The 15,923-nt window shown below is 49.9% G+C and overlaps 1 protein-coding gene across 3 annotated transcripts; it reads left to right on the top strand.

Annotated features, from left to right (window-relative positions):
* Positions 1-8,427: 8,427 nt before the first annotated feature.
* Positions 8,428-13,776, top strand: KLF4 (Kruppel like factor 4). 3 transcript variants are annotated; one of them, XM_036433100.2, is made up of 5 exons: positions 8,428-9,074; positions 9,209-9,329; positions 10,037-11,060; positions 11,187-11,351; positions 12,687-13,776. In XM_036433100.2, exons 1-5 carry the CDS (start codon positions 9,070-9,072, stop codon positions 12,860-12,862), a joined length of 1,491 nt encoding a protein of 496 aa, XP_036288993.1. In that variant the 5' UTR covers positions 8,428-9,069; the 3' UTR covers positions 12,863-13,776. The 3 variants fall into 3 exon arrangements, with proteins under 3 accessions (XP_036288993.1, XP_045435891.1, XP_036288994.1); XM_045579935.1 differs by having other exon boundaries at positions 8,608-9,074; positions 12,649-13,776; XM_036433101.2 differs by lacking the exon at positions 11,187-11,351 and having other exon boundaries at positions 8,608-9,074.
* Positions 13,777-15,923: the final 2,147 nt, after the last annotated feature.

Below are 15,923 nucleotides of genomic sequence, written 5' to 3' on the forward strand. Positions count from 1 at the left end.
GCCTCACTTACTGAGCTACACAACCCTGGGCCTGCCACTTAACCACTCTACACTGTAGTTAACTGTAGCATGAGGTTCACTTACTTTATTTTATTTTATTTTTGTTTTTTAGTGGAAGTTTATTGGGAGAAGCCAGTCCTGGAAAAGGTGCAGCTGGGGTTCCAAAAGTAGGCCAGTGTCCATAAGCCACGTGGGCACAGGGGAGTATATCCCCTGCCATAGGAGCCAGGAGCCCAGTGCATCAGAGAAAGAGTGTGTGTGTGTGTGTGTGTGTGTGTGTGTGTGTGTCGGGTTCACTTATTAAACAAATATCTATTGCATACCTCTTATGTACCGGCAAACCACAGTATGTTCTGGAATAAGAGTAAGGCAGGCAGGGTCTCTGCCCCTTGAAGCCCGCATTCTAGTGCACCCCTGGCAGCACCAGCCTCAGAGGAGAAAGGAGTTAGTGCATATAAAGTACTTAGTACACTGCTTGGTTCAGCGTCTGACAGTCATGATGTTAACTATTAACCTGAATGTCCACGCTTCCTCAGCTTCCACAATAAGTCCTTCCAGTACTCTCCCAGGAAAGACGAGGTTAGAACATGGCCGCAACAGTAGACCAGCATATAACTCTTCCATGGTGACCTTGACTTTGAAATGGCCTATCCAACCTAACTCTTGACTGGCTTAGGAAGGGATTAGGTCACTGGCCGTTGTTCTAGACTTGACACAACCAAAAAGAAAAGGCCTTGCCAAGTCCTGGCACGAACCCGGGAAGTGTGATTCCCACATAAATGTACGCCTCGCCCTACTGAAAAGTATCTCAGGGAGGTTTTCACTGAGCCTGGTCCTTGGTTGTTGCATCTGCAGGGATGCTGTGGTGGGAAGGGGCAAAGAAAACGCTGGGAGAGAGCATTTTTGTCTTCAGATCCAGAATTGAATCAGCTCCCAAGGTGTGGTGCTGCAGAATGGTTTTCAGATTTATCAAACTGGGATAACCAAGTCAGGTTTCCTTGCTGGAGGGGAGAAACTAACGGTGGCAGCTTTCACATCTTAGATCTCACTTAATCCTCAAAACAGCTTTGTAAAGCAAGGACATTCTTTGCCCCAATTTACAGACAGGGAAAGTAGAGAGCAGCTAGAAGACATACCTTGCCCAAGGTCATCTGGCTAGTAAGAGGTAGCACAGGGCCTGGAATCCAAATTTAGGGGTGGCTGTCTCAGCCATCTCCCCCAGAGTCTCTGCACTACTTTTTTTTATTTTGTTTAAAGTATTACATGTCTCCTTCCCTCCCCACCCCCCACTGACCCACTCCCATACCAGTCAGCAAGACCCCACTACCCCAATGTCTGTGTCCATTGGTTATGCTAGCATGCATGCACACAAGTCCTTTGGTTGATCTCTATCTCTCTGCCTACTTTCATCCAAGCCATTCCTTCATCTCCCATAATCCAGTGAATTCTGCCAAGACCCTCCCTTCACTGAGCTGTAGCTAAAGGGTGCAAAGAATTCAACTCAGATAGTAACATTGTAATCTGCACTCAGCCCAAAGATAGTGTCTTGACTTTAAAGAAGCCCAAAAGAGTTTCTATTTCCATGGAAACCCGAGTTTGTTGAATGAAACACAGAACACTGAAATTCAACAGTTCTGTATTTCCCATAAATATACATCACTCGGAGAGCTTTGCTGGGCGAAAGTGGCAACCAGAAAAACTCATCAGTAACTGACAACACAGACTGAGTACTGACTTCGAGTAGATGACCTTCTCGAATCCCTATTACAATGCTGGGAATGCCGCTAAGATTAGGTAACTATTCCAGGGCTTCCTCTTCTAAGATATTTCTGTTAACCCCCTGATATAGCTGCCTCTAGATTTGAATGATCCACTTTGAAAACAGCATCAAGCACAATAGGAGATATGTGGGTGCCGCAGAAACTTATTTTGGCCTTTTTTTTTTTTTTCCACATTAACACTGGCCCTCCCTCCCAGCACTCTCCCCACCAGTCGGTCCATTAAAATGATTAACAAACACAATGTTTGTGAAGAAGAGGCAACCGCAGGGTAATCAAATGCATTGTTATTTTTTTTTAAAGTCATTTCCCTAGCTCAGAGTACATAATGTCAAATTGGCAAAAATACCCTATCTTCTTGTGCTGCCCACAAACTGAGAAGAAAATTAAACACAGGATTGTTTGTTTCTTGTTTGCATTTCTCAGGGTGTGAAGCATTTGTTTTCAAACCTCAAAATCCCTACACTTTCCATAGTGCAATCATTTCACCTCCATTCTGACTGAAACCAAGGTACAGTGTTTTTCTCAGAAGGGCCACATTGTCCTAATCTACAAATCTGAGGGACGAAGGCTGCTAAATTAAGAAAATAGTATCTTTGAGAATATGCTGTCTTGGTTCTCCTTTTGATTCTAATCCTTTTTGGGAAAGAGTTTACTAGGCCAGGAAATCAAGGAGAAAAGTCCAGCAACAGGTTTTTCCTACTGACTTGCCTTCTTTGCTAGGTCACTTACTTTTAAATGCTCTATTTATTTTCAAATGCATATAGTAGCAGAGTATTCTTCTTGTGGCCTTAAAAACAACCATACTAAAAGAAAAAAACAATCAGCTTAAATAAAAGGCTAAATGCTTGGCCTGGCCAGGTAGCTCAGTTGGTTAGAGCATTATCCTGATATATCAAAGTTCCCAGTCAGATCCTCAGTCAGGTCACATAGTAGCAACAACCAATGAATGCATAAATAAGTGGAACAACAAGTTGCTCGCTCGCTCGCTCTCTCTTTCTCTCTCCCTCCCCCTTATTCTCTCTCTAAAGATCAATCAATCAAAATTTAAAAAGAAGCTGAGACCGGTTTGGCTCAATGGATAGAGCATCGGCTTGGGGACTGAAGGGACCCGGGTTCGATTCCAGTCAAGGGCATGTACCTTAGTTGCGGGCATATCCCCAGTAGGGGGTGTGCAAGAGGCAGCTGATCGATGACTCTCTCTCATCGATGTTTCTAACTCTCTATCTCTCTCACTTCCTCTCTGTACAAAATCAATAAAATATATTTTTTAAAAATTTAAAAAGAAAAGCAATTGGTAATTAAAATGAGAGTTTTTAAAACAATGGTAAATGCTAGACTCTAATTTCTTTCAAGAGAAATATACTACTACTACATATTTTGCTTTTAAGACGTATCACTATGTACTATATTACATGAAAAATAAACAACCTGAAAAGAGGGTTTTTGTTGTTTGTTTTGGGGGGTTTATATTGTTGTTGCTTGTATCTTCTTAATATACAGGCTGAGGATACTGGAAAGTTGAATCTAACCACTGCTGTCAGAATAGTTCAAAAGTTTTTAAGATAATCCCATTAAGTCTGGAGCTTATTTTTTAAATAGCTTCAAGAATGCATTGGGCCTAAATTGGGGGGAGGGAGGGGGAATCGGGGAGTTAAGAACATAACTTAAATGATCAAACCTAAAGGTTCAGGAAAAGAGATTTTAATTACGTTTCTGAGAATCAACTTTTTAATGTCTGTGACTCATTTTCTGCTCTAAAAACTTCAATCCCCAATGTTTGGGTTTTAAAGGCAATGGATTTGGCTACAGAAAAGAGTGGACTCTTTCTCCATTTGGTTTTGGTTTGCCTTTTGGTTATTTTTGTTTGTGTTTTCGATTTGGTTTTATTACAATGCCTTGGCCAGGCTGTTCTCTCACTTTTGTCCAACTGTTCTGAGAGGCCAGAGTTATGAAGGCCTTTATTTTTGGTCGCCTCCATAGAGCTTTTCAAAGAAGGAAAAGGATCGGATGGAGAGAAAAAAGGAAGGGAAAATAGTACCAAACTCGCAACCAGAGAGAAACGTTATGGACAAGCAGGGCTCCTGGGTGAATCGTTTACCCAGGCAGTTTTGCTCACTTCATTCTACAATGAATACTTACTGGGCACCGGTCCCGAAAAGGCCACAGTGGAACATAAGCCACACACACAAGTAATCAGATAATAGCAGTCCACTGGGCAAATGGCATGGCCGAGTCACCGCGAGGCTTTAGTTGAGCTCAGAGGAAACAGGACGAACCTGGATGGGAACTAACAGCCCAGGGGCCCATTCAGAGGGGCTCTGGGGTTTGAGAATGGGGAGGGCCCCAGAGGGGAAAAGAGGCATTTCAGACAGGAGAAACAGCCAGTGAAAATACACAGTGTGTGTTCAGAGACTTGAGAGAACATCCTGCTAACGTTTAAGGGAGGGTGGGGCCAGTCCCCAGAGATGATCCTGTAGTCTGGGAAGAGGTTGGTACATCAGGCTCAAGAGTGGGATCCCGCTCCCTCAGCCTGAGGGGAGCTGGCAGCAGGGAGGTGAGCAGAAGGGAGCTGGTGCGCCAAGTGGTTGGGATCTAGCAGGGAAATTCCAGTGGGACTATGGGGAAGGTGAAAAGGAGAGGCAACCGTTTGAAAGTTACAGCAATAATTAAAAGCTACCCATAAGGATAGCTTGAAACAAGGCAGCCCAACTGGTAATAGGAGAGAGACAGACAGACAGAGACTTGGGAATGGAAACTATTGAACTTCCTGGATGCCTGGGTGCCCAATTCAAAAAAAATGAGGGAGGAATCAAGGGAAACCTAGGTTTGTAGCTTGGGAAGCGGGGAAAGAATGAGGAAATAATGTGGGGGAAACTATGAGAAGAGTCTGGGTGACAGGAGGTTCCTGACAAGAATGGGGATTGATGAGAACCGAAAGGGAAGACAGGCTTCCTGCTGACAGACCGTTCAAAAAGGAAAAGCACATTCTTCATTCATTCAACAAATACAGAGCAGGACCATGTGCTGGGCAAGCCCTGGACTAGGACTTGGGGATACCTACTCCTGTCCTCATGAAGCTTAAGGTTCCCCAGGGAACACTGGAGATAGTAACACCCCACCACATGCTGAGTGTCAAGTCCTGTGCTAAATACCAGGCTCTCAAGATCCCACCTATCCTCCTCATCCCTTTAAGACGTAGGTACTGTTCACATCCCCATTTCATGGAAGAACAGACAGGCGGAGAGAGGTCAAGCAACTGGCCCAGCTAGAAAGCAGCAGAGCCAGGACACAGACCCAAGAAATCTGGTGCTCCCGCCCACTTTCTTAACCTCTGCACAAGACCAGGCCTTCAGAGAGCTGAGGTTCCCAAGGAGATGCGAGTGGAGGCTGAGGGAACCCCTCTCACTCTCACGGTTATTCATCAGGAGGTATTTCACTTCAAAAACAATTTGGGTGCTTCAAGTTATCTCTTATTCTCTCCTCAATAAAAGCTTCTCTCCCCCTCCCCTACTCCCCAATAAAATAAAATAAAACAAAATAAAATAAAAGCAGCTCCTTCTATGTCCTGTGGAGACAGCTGCCCAGATCCAGGGCCCAGGTCTGGTGCTTCCTCCGTCTATCACACCCCTGCACGGCTCCATATTAATCCCCCAGCACTAATGGTCTCCATCAGACCTCCTGCCTACGAATGCCGTTTGTACTGAAAAAAAAAAAATTCTATAATTCCAAGGACGTTAATAATTAACTTCCATACCACAAAACTTGTCATGTCGGTTTGTTGAAATAAAGTCACCAGTAAGTATTTAATTCTTCTTGAAAGGGTGTCTTCTATTATTATTATTTTAGAAGTACAATTTAGTCATCAAAGGTTTACTCATCCTCATGTTTATAAATTATACAGGGCAGGAACTTAACTCTTCTGGACCTACCTGTTCTGGAGAGAGGGAGGGTCATAACCCTGTTGTCACACCAGGCACTTGCCTTGAAGGGAGATGATTTGTGGACGCGAAGTTCCTTACCTCTTTTAGAAATCTGAGGTGAACAGAGAGATTTCCCTTTATGATGCAATCAGAAGGCTCACCAAAGGAGGACTGGCTTTCTTCCTCCAAAAACCGATTAGGCCGAAACCGGTTTGGCTCAATGGATAGAGCGTCGGCTTGGGGACTGAAGGGTCCCGGGTTCTATTCTGGTCAAGGGCATGTACCTTGGTTGCGGGCATATCCCCAGTAGGGGGTGTGCAAGAGGCAGCTGATCGATGACTCTCATCGGTGTTTCTAACTCTCTATCTCTCTCCCTTCCTCTCTGTACAAAACCAATAAAAATATATTTTTTAAAAAAAACCGATTGGGAAATTCACGTTTGTCTTTTTAAGTTGAGTTACAGAATCTTGTCTTGATTATATGACATAATAATAGTGGCTTTCCAATTCATCTGGGTAATATGGTGTGTGTTTGTGTGTGTTGGTTTTTTGTTTTGTTTTTTCATTGTGGTGGTTTTGTTAAAGGGCAAGTGCTACCACTACCTTACTTGGAAAAATTAAAACAAAACAGAGAAAAACCGTAGGAACTGGCTACCTAAGTTGGAAACTCCCAGTCCTGACTTACATGTCTACATCCTGAGGGTGATGGCTGCCCATCAAGGGCTCATCCAAGTTCATTGGGGTTTAGGAACCTTGGCCTTTGTGAAAAAGTGGATAATTTTTCCACACAACCCTGAAGTCCTAGTATCCCAAGTAATGTTTTGTCTTCACAAAGATGGAGAGTGGGGGGTAACAGGTGTTTCCTTTCTTGAGTCCTCCTTTTGAAAGGGGCAGTATCTTCAGAGTTAAAGTAACTGGCCTGCTCCTGGGGAGTGGGGTTGAACCCCACTAGGCCATGGGAGGGAGGGGCAGGATTTTCCTGTCAAAGTAAGGCCGCCCGCCCCTTTCGCCACCTTCAGGGCCCTTAGCCAAAGCCCAGTCAGAAGATGGAAGGCATCTTCCAGAGAGTCCGTTTCTCTGGACTTAGGACCTAGCGGCCCAGAGAATTTGGGGAGGGACGCATCCCAAGAATGCCCCTGAGGTCGGTAAGGAGTGGGAAAACCAGGGACAACACATACTCAGAGGACACCTCATAGGGACCATCGTCTCAGGACTCAGACAGGTGACAACGGCTTAAAGCGGTAGGCAGCTAGAGCTCGGTGGAGGTGAGTGCACACCCTGCCCAGGGACGGGGCTCCGATGCTTTTCCAAGCCCCCCCTCTCTTCGCTCTTGTCTCCCGGGCCCACACCGGGCGGCCTGAGCGGCAGCGATTCCCAGCGAGGGTGTCGGGCGGAGCCCTCGGCAGCGCGCCTGAATCCAAGCTAAACACCTCGCAGGCGGACGTTCAGCAAGCGATATCCAACACCACACTCACGTTTATTTAAGTTAAAAAAAAAAAAAAAAAAAAAAAGGCACTCTTTGCCGACCAGATGAGGGCAAAAACATTTCCCGGCTGGAAAACTACTGATCGCAAACCAAGGGGGGACTCGGGGTGGGGAGGCAGAGCTGTAAGACTGAACTGACGATCGCCGTTTCCTCTTCTCTTCCCGGTGGAGAGGCGGCAGCCGCCAGCGCGGTGCGCCCTTTTGGAGACTGGGGTCCCCCCACCCCCCGCCCCGCAGCGCCCCACTTCCTGGCCAGCTCCCCCGCGGGGGGGGGGGGGGGGGTAGGCGCACCGCGAACCGCTCCGAGCCGGAGCCCGGGGAGCGAGTCGCCGTTTGACCTTCCTCTCGCTACTTCACCTCTTTGTGACTCAGGGTTCTCGCCCATCAAGTGGCTTGTCCAGTGCTCAGATTCCCTGGCTGAAACGCCAGAGCAAGTCGTGAGCCTTCCTCGCTCCTTCAAATGTCAGAACCTGTACTCCTTACCCCGTTCCGGGCTCTTCACGCCCTTCCCAGGAGAGGGACACCCCCCTCCACCACCTCCACCACCATCACCACTATCACCACCCCGGTTCTCTCAAGACCCCAGTCTTCCTTGCAAGGGGCTGGGCAGCACCCGCCTCCTCCCAACACCCCCCAGCCCCCCACCCGGCAGGAGAGCCCACGAAGAGCCGTGCGAGGCCAGGCCAAGCTCCCTCCCGCACCCGCGCTCGGGACCGGGGGGAGCCCGGCTCCCGCGTGCGTCCTGGAGGGACGGAGCGCTGGATGGATGAGTCACGCGGATAATCGCGCTTTCAGGGCGCAGACAGCGGCCAGCGCGTAACCCACCCCCTCGACCCCACCCCACCCCACCCCCACCGGCCTTCTCAGCCGCAGGATTCGAACCCAGGGACTGCCCCTGGCCTCGCGGGGACCAGACCGGAGGCCGGACCGGCGCCCGGCACCCGGCAGAGCCCCGCGCCAGGCCCTCCGCCGCCGGCGTCAGCGTGGCTCCCGCCCGCCAGCTGCCGGGCTGGCGTCACGGCCCGGCCGAGCCCCGCCCGCGCCCCTCCCTCCCTCCCCCCGCCCCCACGTGCGCCGAGTTTGTTTATCTAGCTGCCATGGCAACGCGCGGGGGGCCGCCGGAGGGCGGGGAGAGAATGGGAGGGGCGGGGCCTGCCGGCGCGCTGCCGCTCGCCGCCAGTAGGAGGCGGGGGGAAGGGCGGGAGAGCCCAAAGTTATAAGTAAGGAGTGCGCCGCGGCCGCCGGCAGTTCTCCTGCCCGACCGACCGGACGAGCGCCGCTGCGGGCGCGCCGCGGGGAGCAGAGGCGGTGGCGGGCGGCGGCGGCGGCCCCGGGAGCCGCCAAGTGCCCCTCCCCGCCCCTCCGGCCCCCCACCCACCCAGCCGCCGGCGGCCAGCGCCCATGGCCGCGCGCGCCTCGCGCAGCCCCCCGGACTCCGCGCCCCGCGCCGCCGCCCAGTCCGCAGCCCCGCGCCGCCGCGGCCAGGCTCACCTGGCGGCGCCGCCCGCCCGCCGCCCCGGCCCCAGCCCCAGCGCTCCCGGCGGCGGCCACAGCGACAGCGGCGGGGGACTCTGCTGAGCCGAAGACAGCAGCCCGGCCACCGGACCGACTTGACTCGCCTTGCTGATTTTTCCCATTTTTTTAAAATAAGAGTTGACGACTTTTTGAGAACTTTTGTATACAAAGGAACTTTCAAAAAAAAAAAAAAACAGGCATCTACCGTTTCTATTTCATCCAAAGAAGAAGAAGGATCTCGGGCCAATTTGGGGTTCTGGTGTTGACTTCGTTTCTAAGTCTTTCCCCCCCCCCTTCGTTGACTTTGGGGTTCGGGTATCCCCCACTGCTTCGGCCTCCCGAGGACTTTCTGGGCACCCCCCCACATTAATGAGGTAAGGTGCAGCGCGGGGCGAAGGGATGTTGGGGTGCGTGGTCGAGGGGGTGTGGGACACGCCGGAGTGGCGATCGAGAAGAGTGGGGCCCCTGACTTTTTGCTGCCTCCGTGCGCGCCCCGCCCGGCCCACAGGCAGCCACCTGGCGAGTCTGACATGGCTGTCAGCGACGCGCTGCTCCCGTCCTTCTCCACGTTCGCGGCCGGCCCGGCGGGAAGGGAGAAGACACTGCGTCCGGCAGGTGCCCCGAATAACGTGAGTGTTGCCCTTGACCATGGGGGTAAGCCGGGGCTGGGGTGTGGAGTGGGGGGGGGGGGGGGTCTGTGAGTAGGGTGGGGACGGGCGGAGCCCTGGGTCACCGAGGACCAACCACCCCGGGGTCCGGGGCGGCGGGGAACCCTGCCCGGGCTCCCGCAGCCTCCTTCCCGGGACGGCGCCCGCGCCCTCGGCTCGGCGGGACGCGCGTGTGGTCTGGACGCGGCGGGGCCGCGGGAGGCGCACCCCGGGGTGCAGGCGGCAGGGCAGGCGCGCGGGCCACCGGGCGGGGGGAGGTGGCTGTGTCCGCAGACGCTGGCCGGGCCCGGGAGCTGCTGGGCGCGTAGGCGGCCCCGTGGCCAGGACACACCGGGAGAGCCTGGCTGTCCCAATTTCTGGGGCGGCGGGAGCGTCCCGGGGATCTGGCGGGGGAGGGACTCGGGCTGGCGAGCCCAGGCGCTGGCTCACACGCCATAGGGCAGACACCACCCCTCATCCCCTCCGTATGGACGCCCAGCGCCTCTCCTCGGACCCGGGTGCGGGTGGAGATGACAGCCCCGGCGCGGGAGCTCCTCCGGGCTCTGCCTGCCTGGTGGCTGCTGGCTCCCCATGCCCGGGCCCTAGGCCGCCGCCGGGGCTGCCCGCAGGTCGGGTGGCGGCAGCTGGAGCCCGGCGCTGACGGCCCCTCTCCCGCCCTGTCCCCGCAGCGCTGGCGGGAGGAGCTCTCCCACATGAAGCGGCTTCCTCCTCTGCTTCCCGGCCGCCAGTACGATCTGGCCGCCGCGGCGACCGTGGCCACCGACCTGGACAGCGGCGGAGTCGGCTCGGCTTGCGGCGGCGGCGGCGGCAGCAACCCGGCGCTCCTTCCCCCCCGGAGAGAGACGGAGGAGTTCAACGATCTCCTAGACCTGGACTTTATCCTCTCCAACTCGCTGTCCCATCAGGAGTCCGTGGCCGCCACCGTGTCCTCGTCCACCTCGGCCTCCTCGTCGTCCTCCCCGTCGAGCAGCGGCCCGGCCAGCGCACCCTCCACCTGCAGCTTCAGCTACCCGATCCGGCCCGAGGGGGGCCCGGGCGTGGCGCCCGGCGGCGGCCCCGGCGGCGGCGGCGGCCTCCTCTACGGCCGCGAGTCCGCGCCCCCTCCTCCTCCCACGGCTCCTTTCAACCTGGCGGACATCAACGACGTGAGCCCCTCGGGCGGCTTCGTGGCCGAGCTCCTGCGGCCCGAGTTGGACCCGGTGTACATCCCGCCGCAGCAGCCGCCGCCGCCGCCGCCGCCAGGGGGCGGGCTGATGGGCAAGTTCGTGCTGAAGGCGGCCCTGAGCGCCCCCGGCAGCGAGTACGGCAGCCCGTCCGGGGTCATCAGCGTGGGCAAAGGCAGCCCGAACGGCAGCCACCCGGTGGTGGTGGCGCCCTACAGCGGCGGGCCGCCGCGCATGTGCCCCAAGATTAAGCAGGAGGCCGTCTCCTCGTGCACGGTCGGCCACTTGGGCACGGGACCTCCGCTCAGCAACGGCCACCGGCCGCCCACGGGGCACCACGACTTCCCCCTGGGGCGCCAGCTCCCCAACAGGACTACCCCGACCCTGGGGGCCGAGGAACTGCTGGGCAGCAGGGACTGCCATCCTGCCCTGCCGCTGCCCCCCGGCTTCCACCCCCACGCGGGGCCCAACTACCCACCCTTCCTGCCGGACCAGATGCAGCCGCAGGTCCCAATCCATCATTACCAAGGTCAGTTCTTGGGCGGGGGGGAGGGGGGGGGAATTCCTTGTTGGGGCTGTTGGGGAGCAATGCGTGTGCCAGGGCCCACGGGTTGAGGCTGACCATTCCCTCCCCCCCTCCCTTCTTCACCCCTAGATCTCATGCCAGCCGGGTCCTGCATGCCAGAGGAGCCCAAACCTAAGAGGGGGAGAAGGTCGTGGCCCCGGAAAAGGACCGCCACTCACACTTGTGATTATGCGGATTGCGGAAAAACCTACACGAAGAGTTCTCATCTCAAAGCACACCTGCGAACCCACACAGGTAGGGGGGGCAGACGTGGCGGGAAGGAGTGAGGGGGGGGGGCGGGTTACAGTCTATCGCCTCCATCTCCTGGATCCCGGGAGAGCAGCAAACCTGGGCGCCTGCTTTTTTGCCCAGGAGCCTTTTGCTTGATGGATGGTATCAGTGCTTGAATGTGCGGTTTTGTTAGGCCTTTGGAAGGCGGGGAGATTCCAGGCTGAGCATGGGCCCCTCCGCGCAAAATATTGCCCTTGTAATCAAGAAATTATACTTTGCAGTGGATGGGATTTCTTTTAATCCTTTTTCTTTCTTTTTTTACTTTCTAGACAATTCTTATTAGCTGTTCCCTTTTTAGATTCACCCTATTTTTAGTTCTAGTCTTAATAATTGGGTTTTATTTACATTTCACGACCATCGTGGTTCCGATGGCTAGCACCCTGGTTTAGGATGAACTTCCAGGTCAGCGTCACGTAGGTACACAAGGTCGTGGAGTTGTACTTTTCAGGAAAATAACAGAAATGAGGGTACAGAAAAAGTAGCCTCCTGTGGCTTTTCAGAACAATGTAGTGGGATAAGGCTATTATAACTTGGCTTGGGCGAGGAGAGACACACTAGCAGACATAACTTTCAAATTCATTTCTACCATTGTGATATCTTGACTGGAAAAGAATGAAAATGGTAGCCCTCTAGAAGTGTAGGTTTAGGTGGATTTGTGTGTTTTCACTGCTCAACTATCTAGCTAATGCCTCCTTAAATTAAAAAAAAAAAAAAAGCAAAAAGAATATACGTAACGCATTCTTATAATCTGAACATTAATATGGTGTTCAGTGGTATAAAGACATTCCTGGGCCCTGTCAGAGTGGGATACGTGGGGCGTTGGTTTTAATATTTGGGCTCCAATTTTTCAAATGGCCAATTCTTCGTCGTCATTGTTTTTATTGCATCTCCGTTTTTATTACTGACTGAGATCAAATTTGATCTGCTTTCTGTTTCAGTGGACTTATCCTGGATTGCTATGTCTTTTTGGATAATTGACCCCCTTATCATTATACAACACCCCTCTTTATCCCTGATAATTACCCTTGTTCTGAAGTCTGCTTTCTCTGAAATTACTATAGCTACTCCAGCTTTCTTTTAACTAGTGTTAGCATGGCATATGTTTCTTCCACCCTGTCGTTTTTGTTGTTCTTGTTGTTTGTTTGTTTGTTTGTTTTTAGAAATCTCATTTTTTTAAATTAAATTTATCGGTATGACATTGGTTAATACAATGACATAGGTTTCAGGTGTGCCCATCATCTGCCTGTTTTTCATCCTTTAGCAGTGGCTTTAACGGCTTTTATTTATTTCCTGTTACAGGTGAGAAACCTTACCACTGTGACTGGGAAGGCTGTGGGTGGAAGTTTGCCCGCTCGGATGAACTGACCAGGCACTACCGAAAACACACTGGGCACCGCCCCTTCCAGTGCCAGAAGTGCGACCGGGCATTTTCTAGGTCGGACCACCTCGCCTTACACATGAAGAGGCACTTTTAAATCCCCAAACAGTGGACGTGACCCATACTGCCAGAAGAGAATTCAGTATTTTTTTTCCCTTTACGCGGTCTTCCCAATTGAGGGGAGGAGCCCAGCTGGAAAGCACTACAATCATGGTCAAGTTCCCAGCAAGTCAACTTGTGAATGGATAATCAGGAGAGACGGGGAGGAAGCCCAAAGACAAATCAATGAACAGATGGGGTCTGTGACTGGATCTTCTATCATTCCAATTCTAAACCCGACTTGAATATTCTTGGACTTACAAAACGCCAAGGGGGTGACTGGAAGCTGTGGATATCAGGGTATAAATTAGATCCGTGAGTTGGGAGGGGGGTGGGGGAGGGAAGACCAGTATTCCCTTGAATTGTGTTCCGATGCAATATACATATAAAGATCACCTTGTATTCTCTTTGCCTTCTAAAAAAGCCATTATTATGATATTACAAGAAGAGGAAGAAATTCAGGTACAGAAAATGTGTTTAAATAGCCTAAACGATGGTGCTTGGTGAGTCTTGGTTCTAAAGGTACCAAATGAGGAAGCCAAAGTTCTCAAACTGCTGCATACTCTGACAAGGAAAATCTATTTTTGTCTTCCGATCTATATGTATGACCTAAGTCAGGTAAATACACCTGGTTTACTTTTAACATTTTTATGCAGACAGTCTGTTATGCACTGTGGTTTCAGATGTGCAATAATTTGTACAATGGTTTATTCCCAAGTATGCCTTAAGCAGAACAAATGTGTTTTTCTATATAGTTCCTTGCCTTAATAAATATGTAATATAAATTTAAGCAAACTTCTATTTTGTATATTTGTAAACTACAAAGTAAAAATGAACATTTTGTGGAGTTTGTATTTTGCATACTCAAGGTGAGAATTAAGTTTTAAATAAACCTATAATATTTTATCTGAACACTTGCTTTTTGTTTTGTTTTCCTCCCCGAAAAGGGAGGTAACGGAAATGTCGATTTAAACATGGTTGGGTAGGACATGAGAAAAAGCACACTAAAAAGCCAAATTTTATCTCAGCAACCGATTTAAAAGAAGACTTTAAAAGACGACTTCGTTTGTCAATCAATGCAATCCCTGGGGTAGGGCTGAAAGCGCTGAGCTTAATGGAGCTCCCAGAACTAAACTGACCCATTTCAGGATGCTTTTCCCAATGTACGTAAAAGTACGTGGAAGCAGTTCCCTTACCTGAGTGTGAATTTCCCGGGAGAAAGAGCCCAATCAATCATTCTTCACTTTACTCGGTTTAATATGAAAGTATCCACAATATAAACACACATTCCAGGTTCACATTTTAGGAGATCCTTATGGTTTTTCTTTAAAATGAAATGAGAATATAAAAATCTGTCTCCTAGAGGCCTGGCCTTGCAGTCAGAACAATTTGTAACAAAAACTTCCCACAGCAGAGAACCCTAAGAACATAGTTCCACAGTGCCCTCCTGAGGATTGAATGCCTCATGTATGCTTAGTGTGTGTCACAGATAGTACTTCTAGCTATAACCCTAAAGAAGCCGGCATCAAAGTTTGCAGTGGATTGTTTTAAAACAGCATCAGTCCTCTGAAGATGGCTAGCCCTTTTATTTGAACAGACCGAAACCAGAGAATTTACAAATTTTTCAAAGTCACAAAACTAAATGTAAAGTAAAAGTAACTTTTTAAGAAATGCTTTTGTAAAAGCTTATTTCTGGAGTGATTAAAGCTTTAAAACTGCTCTGAGACTGTTTGGAGGTAGGTCCCTATGAGTTTAAAGTTCATTTGTGGCGGTCACAAAAAAAGGAAAAAGCATTGGTGACATGTGGTGATATTATATTTTTGTAAGGGTGATGTGGGTGACTGATTCACATAAGTGGATCGAAGCTGACTGGCATTTTCTTTCGACGGCTTATTCACCATCCACGATATCCAGTGTGTGCACTGTGGGTGCATTTTATAAAGGGAATCAAAAATAGCAATTCATAAGAGACTCTGGACCAACACAAAGTATTTCCCTTGGCTTTTTAAGAGTCCAGCATAACAGAAGAACATGGCATGTGTCTTAGCTTAAAAGAAAACAGGTGCACCAACAGGATGGAATTTTATGTGGCCAAGAACATATTCAAGGCATACTTAATGACATGGAAAAATGCTCATGGTATGTTAAGTGGAAAAAGCAGGATATAAGACTATAAACAGTATGATTCCAATTGGATAAGTTTAAATGCATGTGCCTTGAAGGAGAGAGAGAAATAAGAGAAAAGAGTTGCCCTAGCTGGTTTGACTCAGTGGCTGGAGTGTCAGCCTGCATACTGAAGGGGTCCCAGGTTTGATACTGGTCCAGGGCTCACCATGTGGGTCATACAAGAGGTGGCCAATTCCTATCTCTCTTCCTCTCTAAAACCAGTAAACATATCCTTGGGTGAGGATTAAATTTAAAAATATAAATAGATACATAGATAGATACCAGTTTTCTCAGTTTAAACTTTCTGTAGTTTTCAAATATCCTAAAATAAGTATCTATTTTAAATGGAGAAACTTTTTTAAAAGAATGCAGGTCCAAGGATTCAGGCTTTAATTTTAAAAGCAATTCAAGCTATTTCAACAAGAAGCCTGCCTTCGAACACGCTTTTCTTCGTATCACATTGTGATCGTTGCACTTGAAATCGGTCTTTCTCTTAAACAAAGCCTCCGCACGCGGTGGATGGCTGAAAAGTGTTTATTGGGTGGTTCTTAGCATCTTCCTATTTGCTAAGTGCCTCTTATCTCAAGAAGAAGAGACATTCATAAAATATCAAATAGAAGCATAATGCAGATCATGAGATTTCCCACCTTACGTCAAAGATGTCATAATTTCGGTGCCTTCATTTGGTTTGGTTTCATTTATTAGATCTAAATGGAATTGATGCTTTATTAGTGATTTTGCTAATTTAATTTCAGCCAAACGTTATCACCTGTCAAATTAATGCTGTCAATTGTAATTCTACTGGTTTTATCATTATATTTATATTTCTTGTAATCTTATAGTTAAATAAAATTCATGAGCATAAGAAAATATCAAGACATTTTAAATATACT

Source organism: Pipistrellus kuhlii, unplaced genomic scaffold (genome assembly GCF_014108245.1).
Source record: "Pipistrellus kuhlii isolate mPipKuh1 unplaced genomic scaffold, mPipKuh1.p scaffold_m20_p_12, whole genome shotgun sequence".
In the NCBI taxonomy this organism is placed as follows: domain Eukaryota; kingdom Metazoa; phylum Chordata; class Mammalia; order Chiroptera; family Vespertilionidae; genus Pipistrellus; species Pipistrellus kuhlii.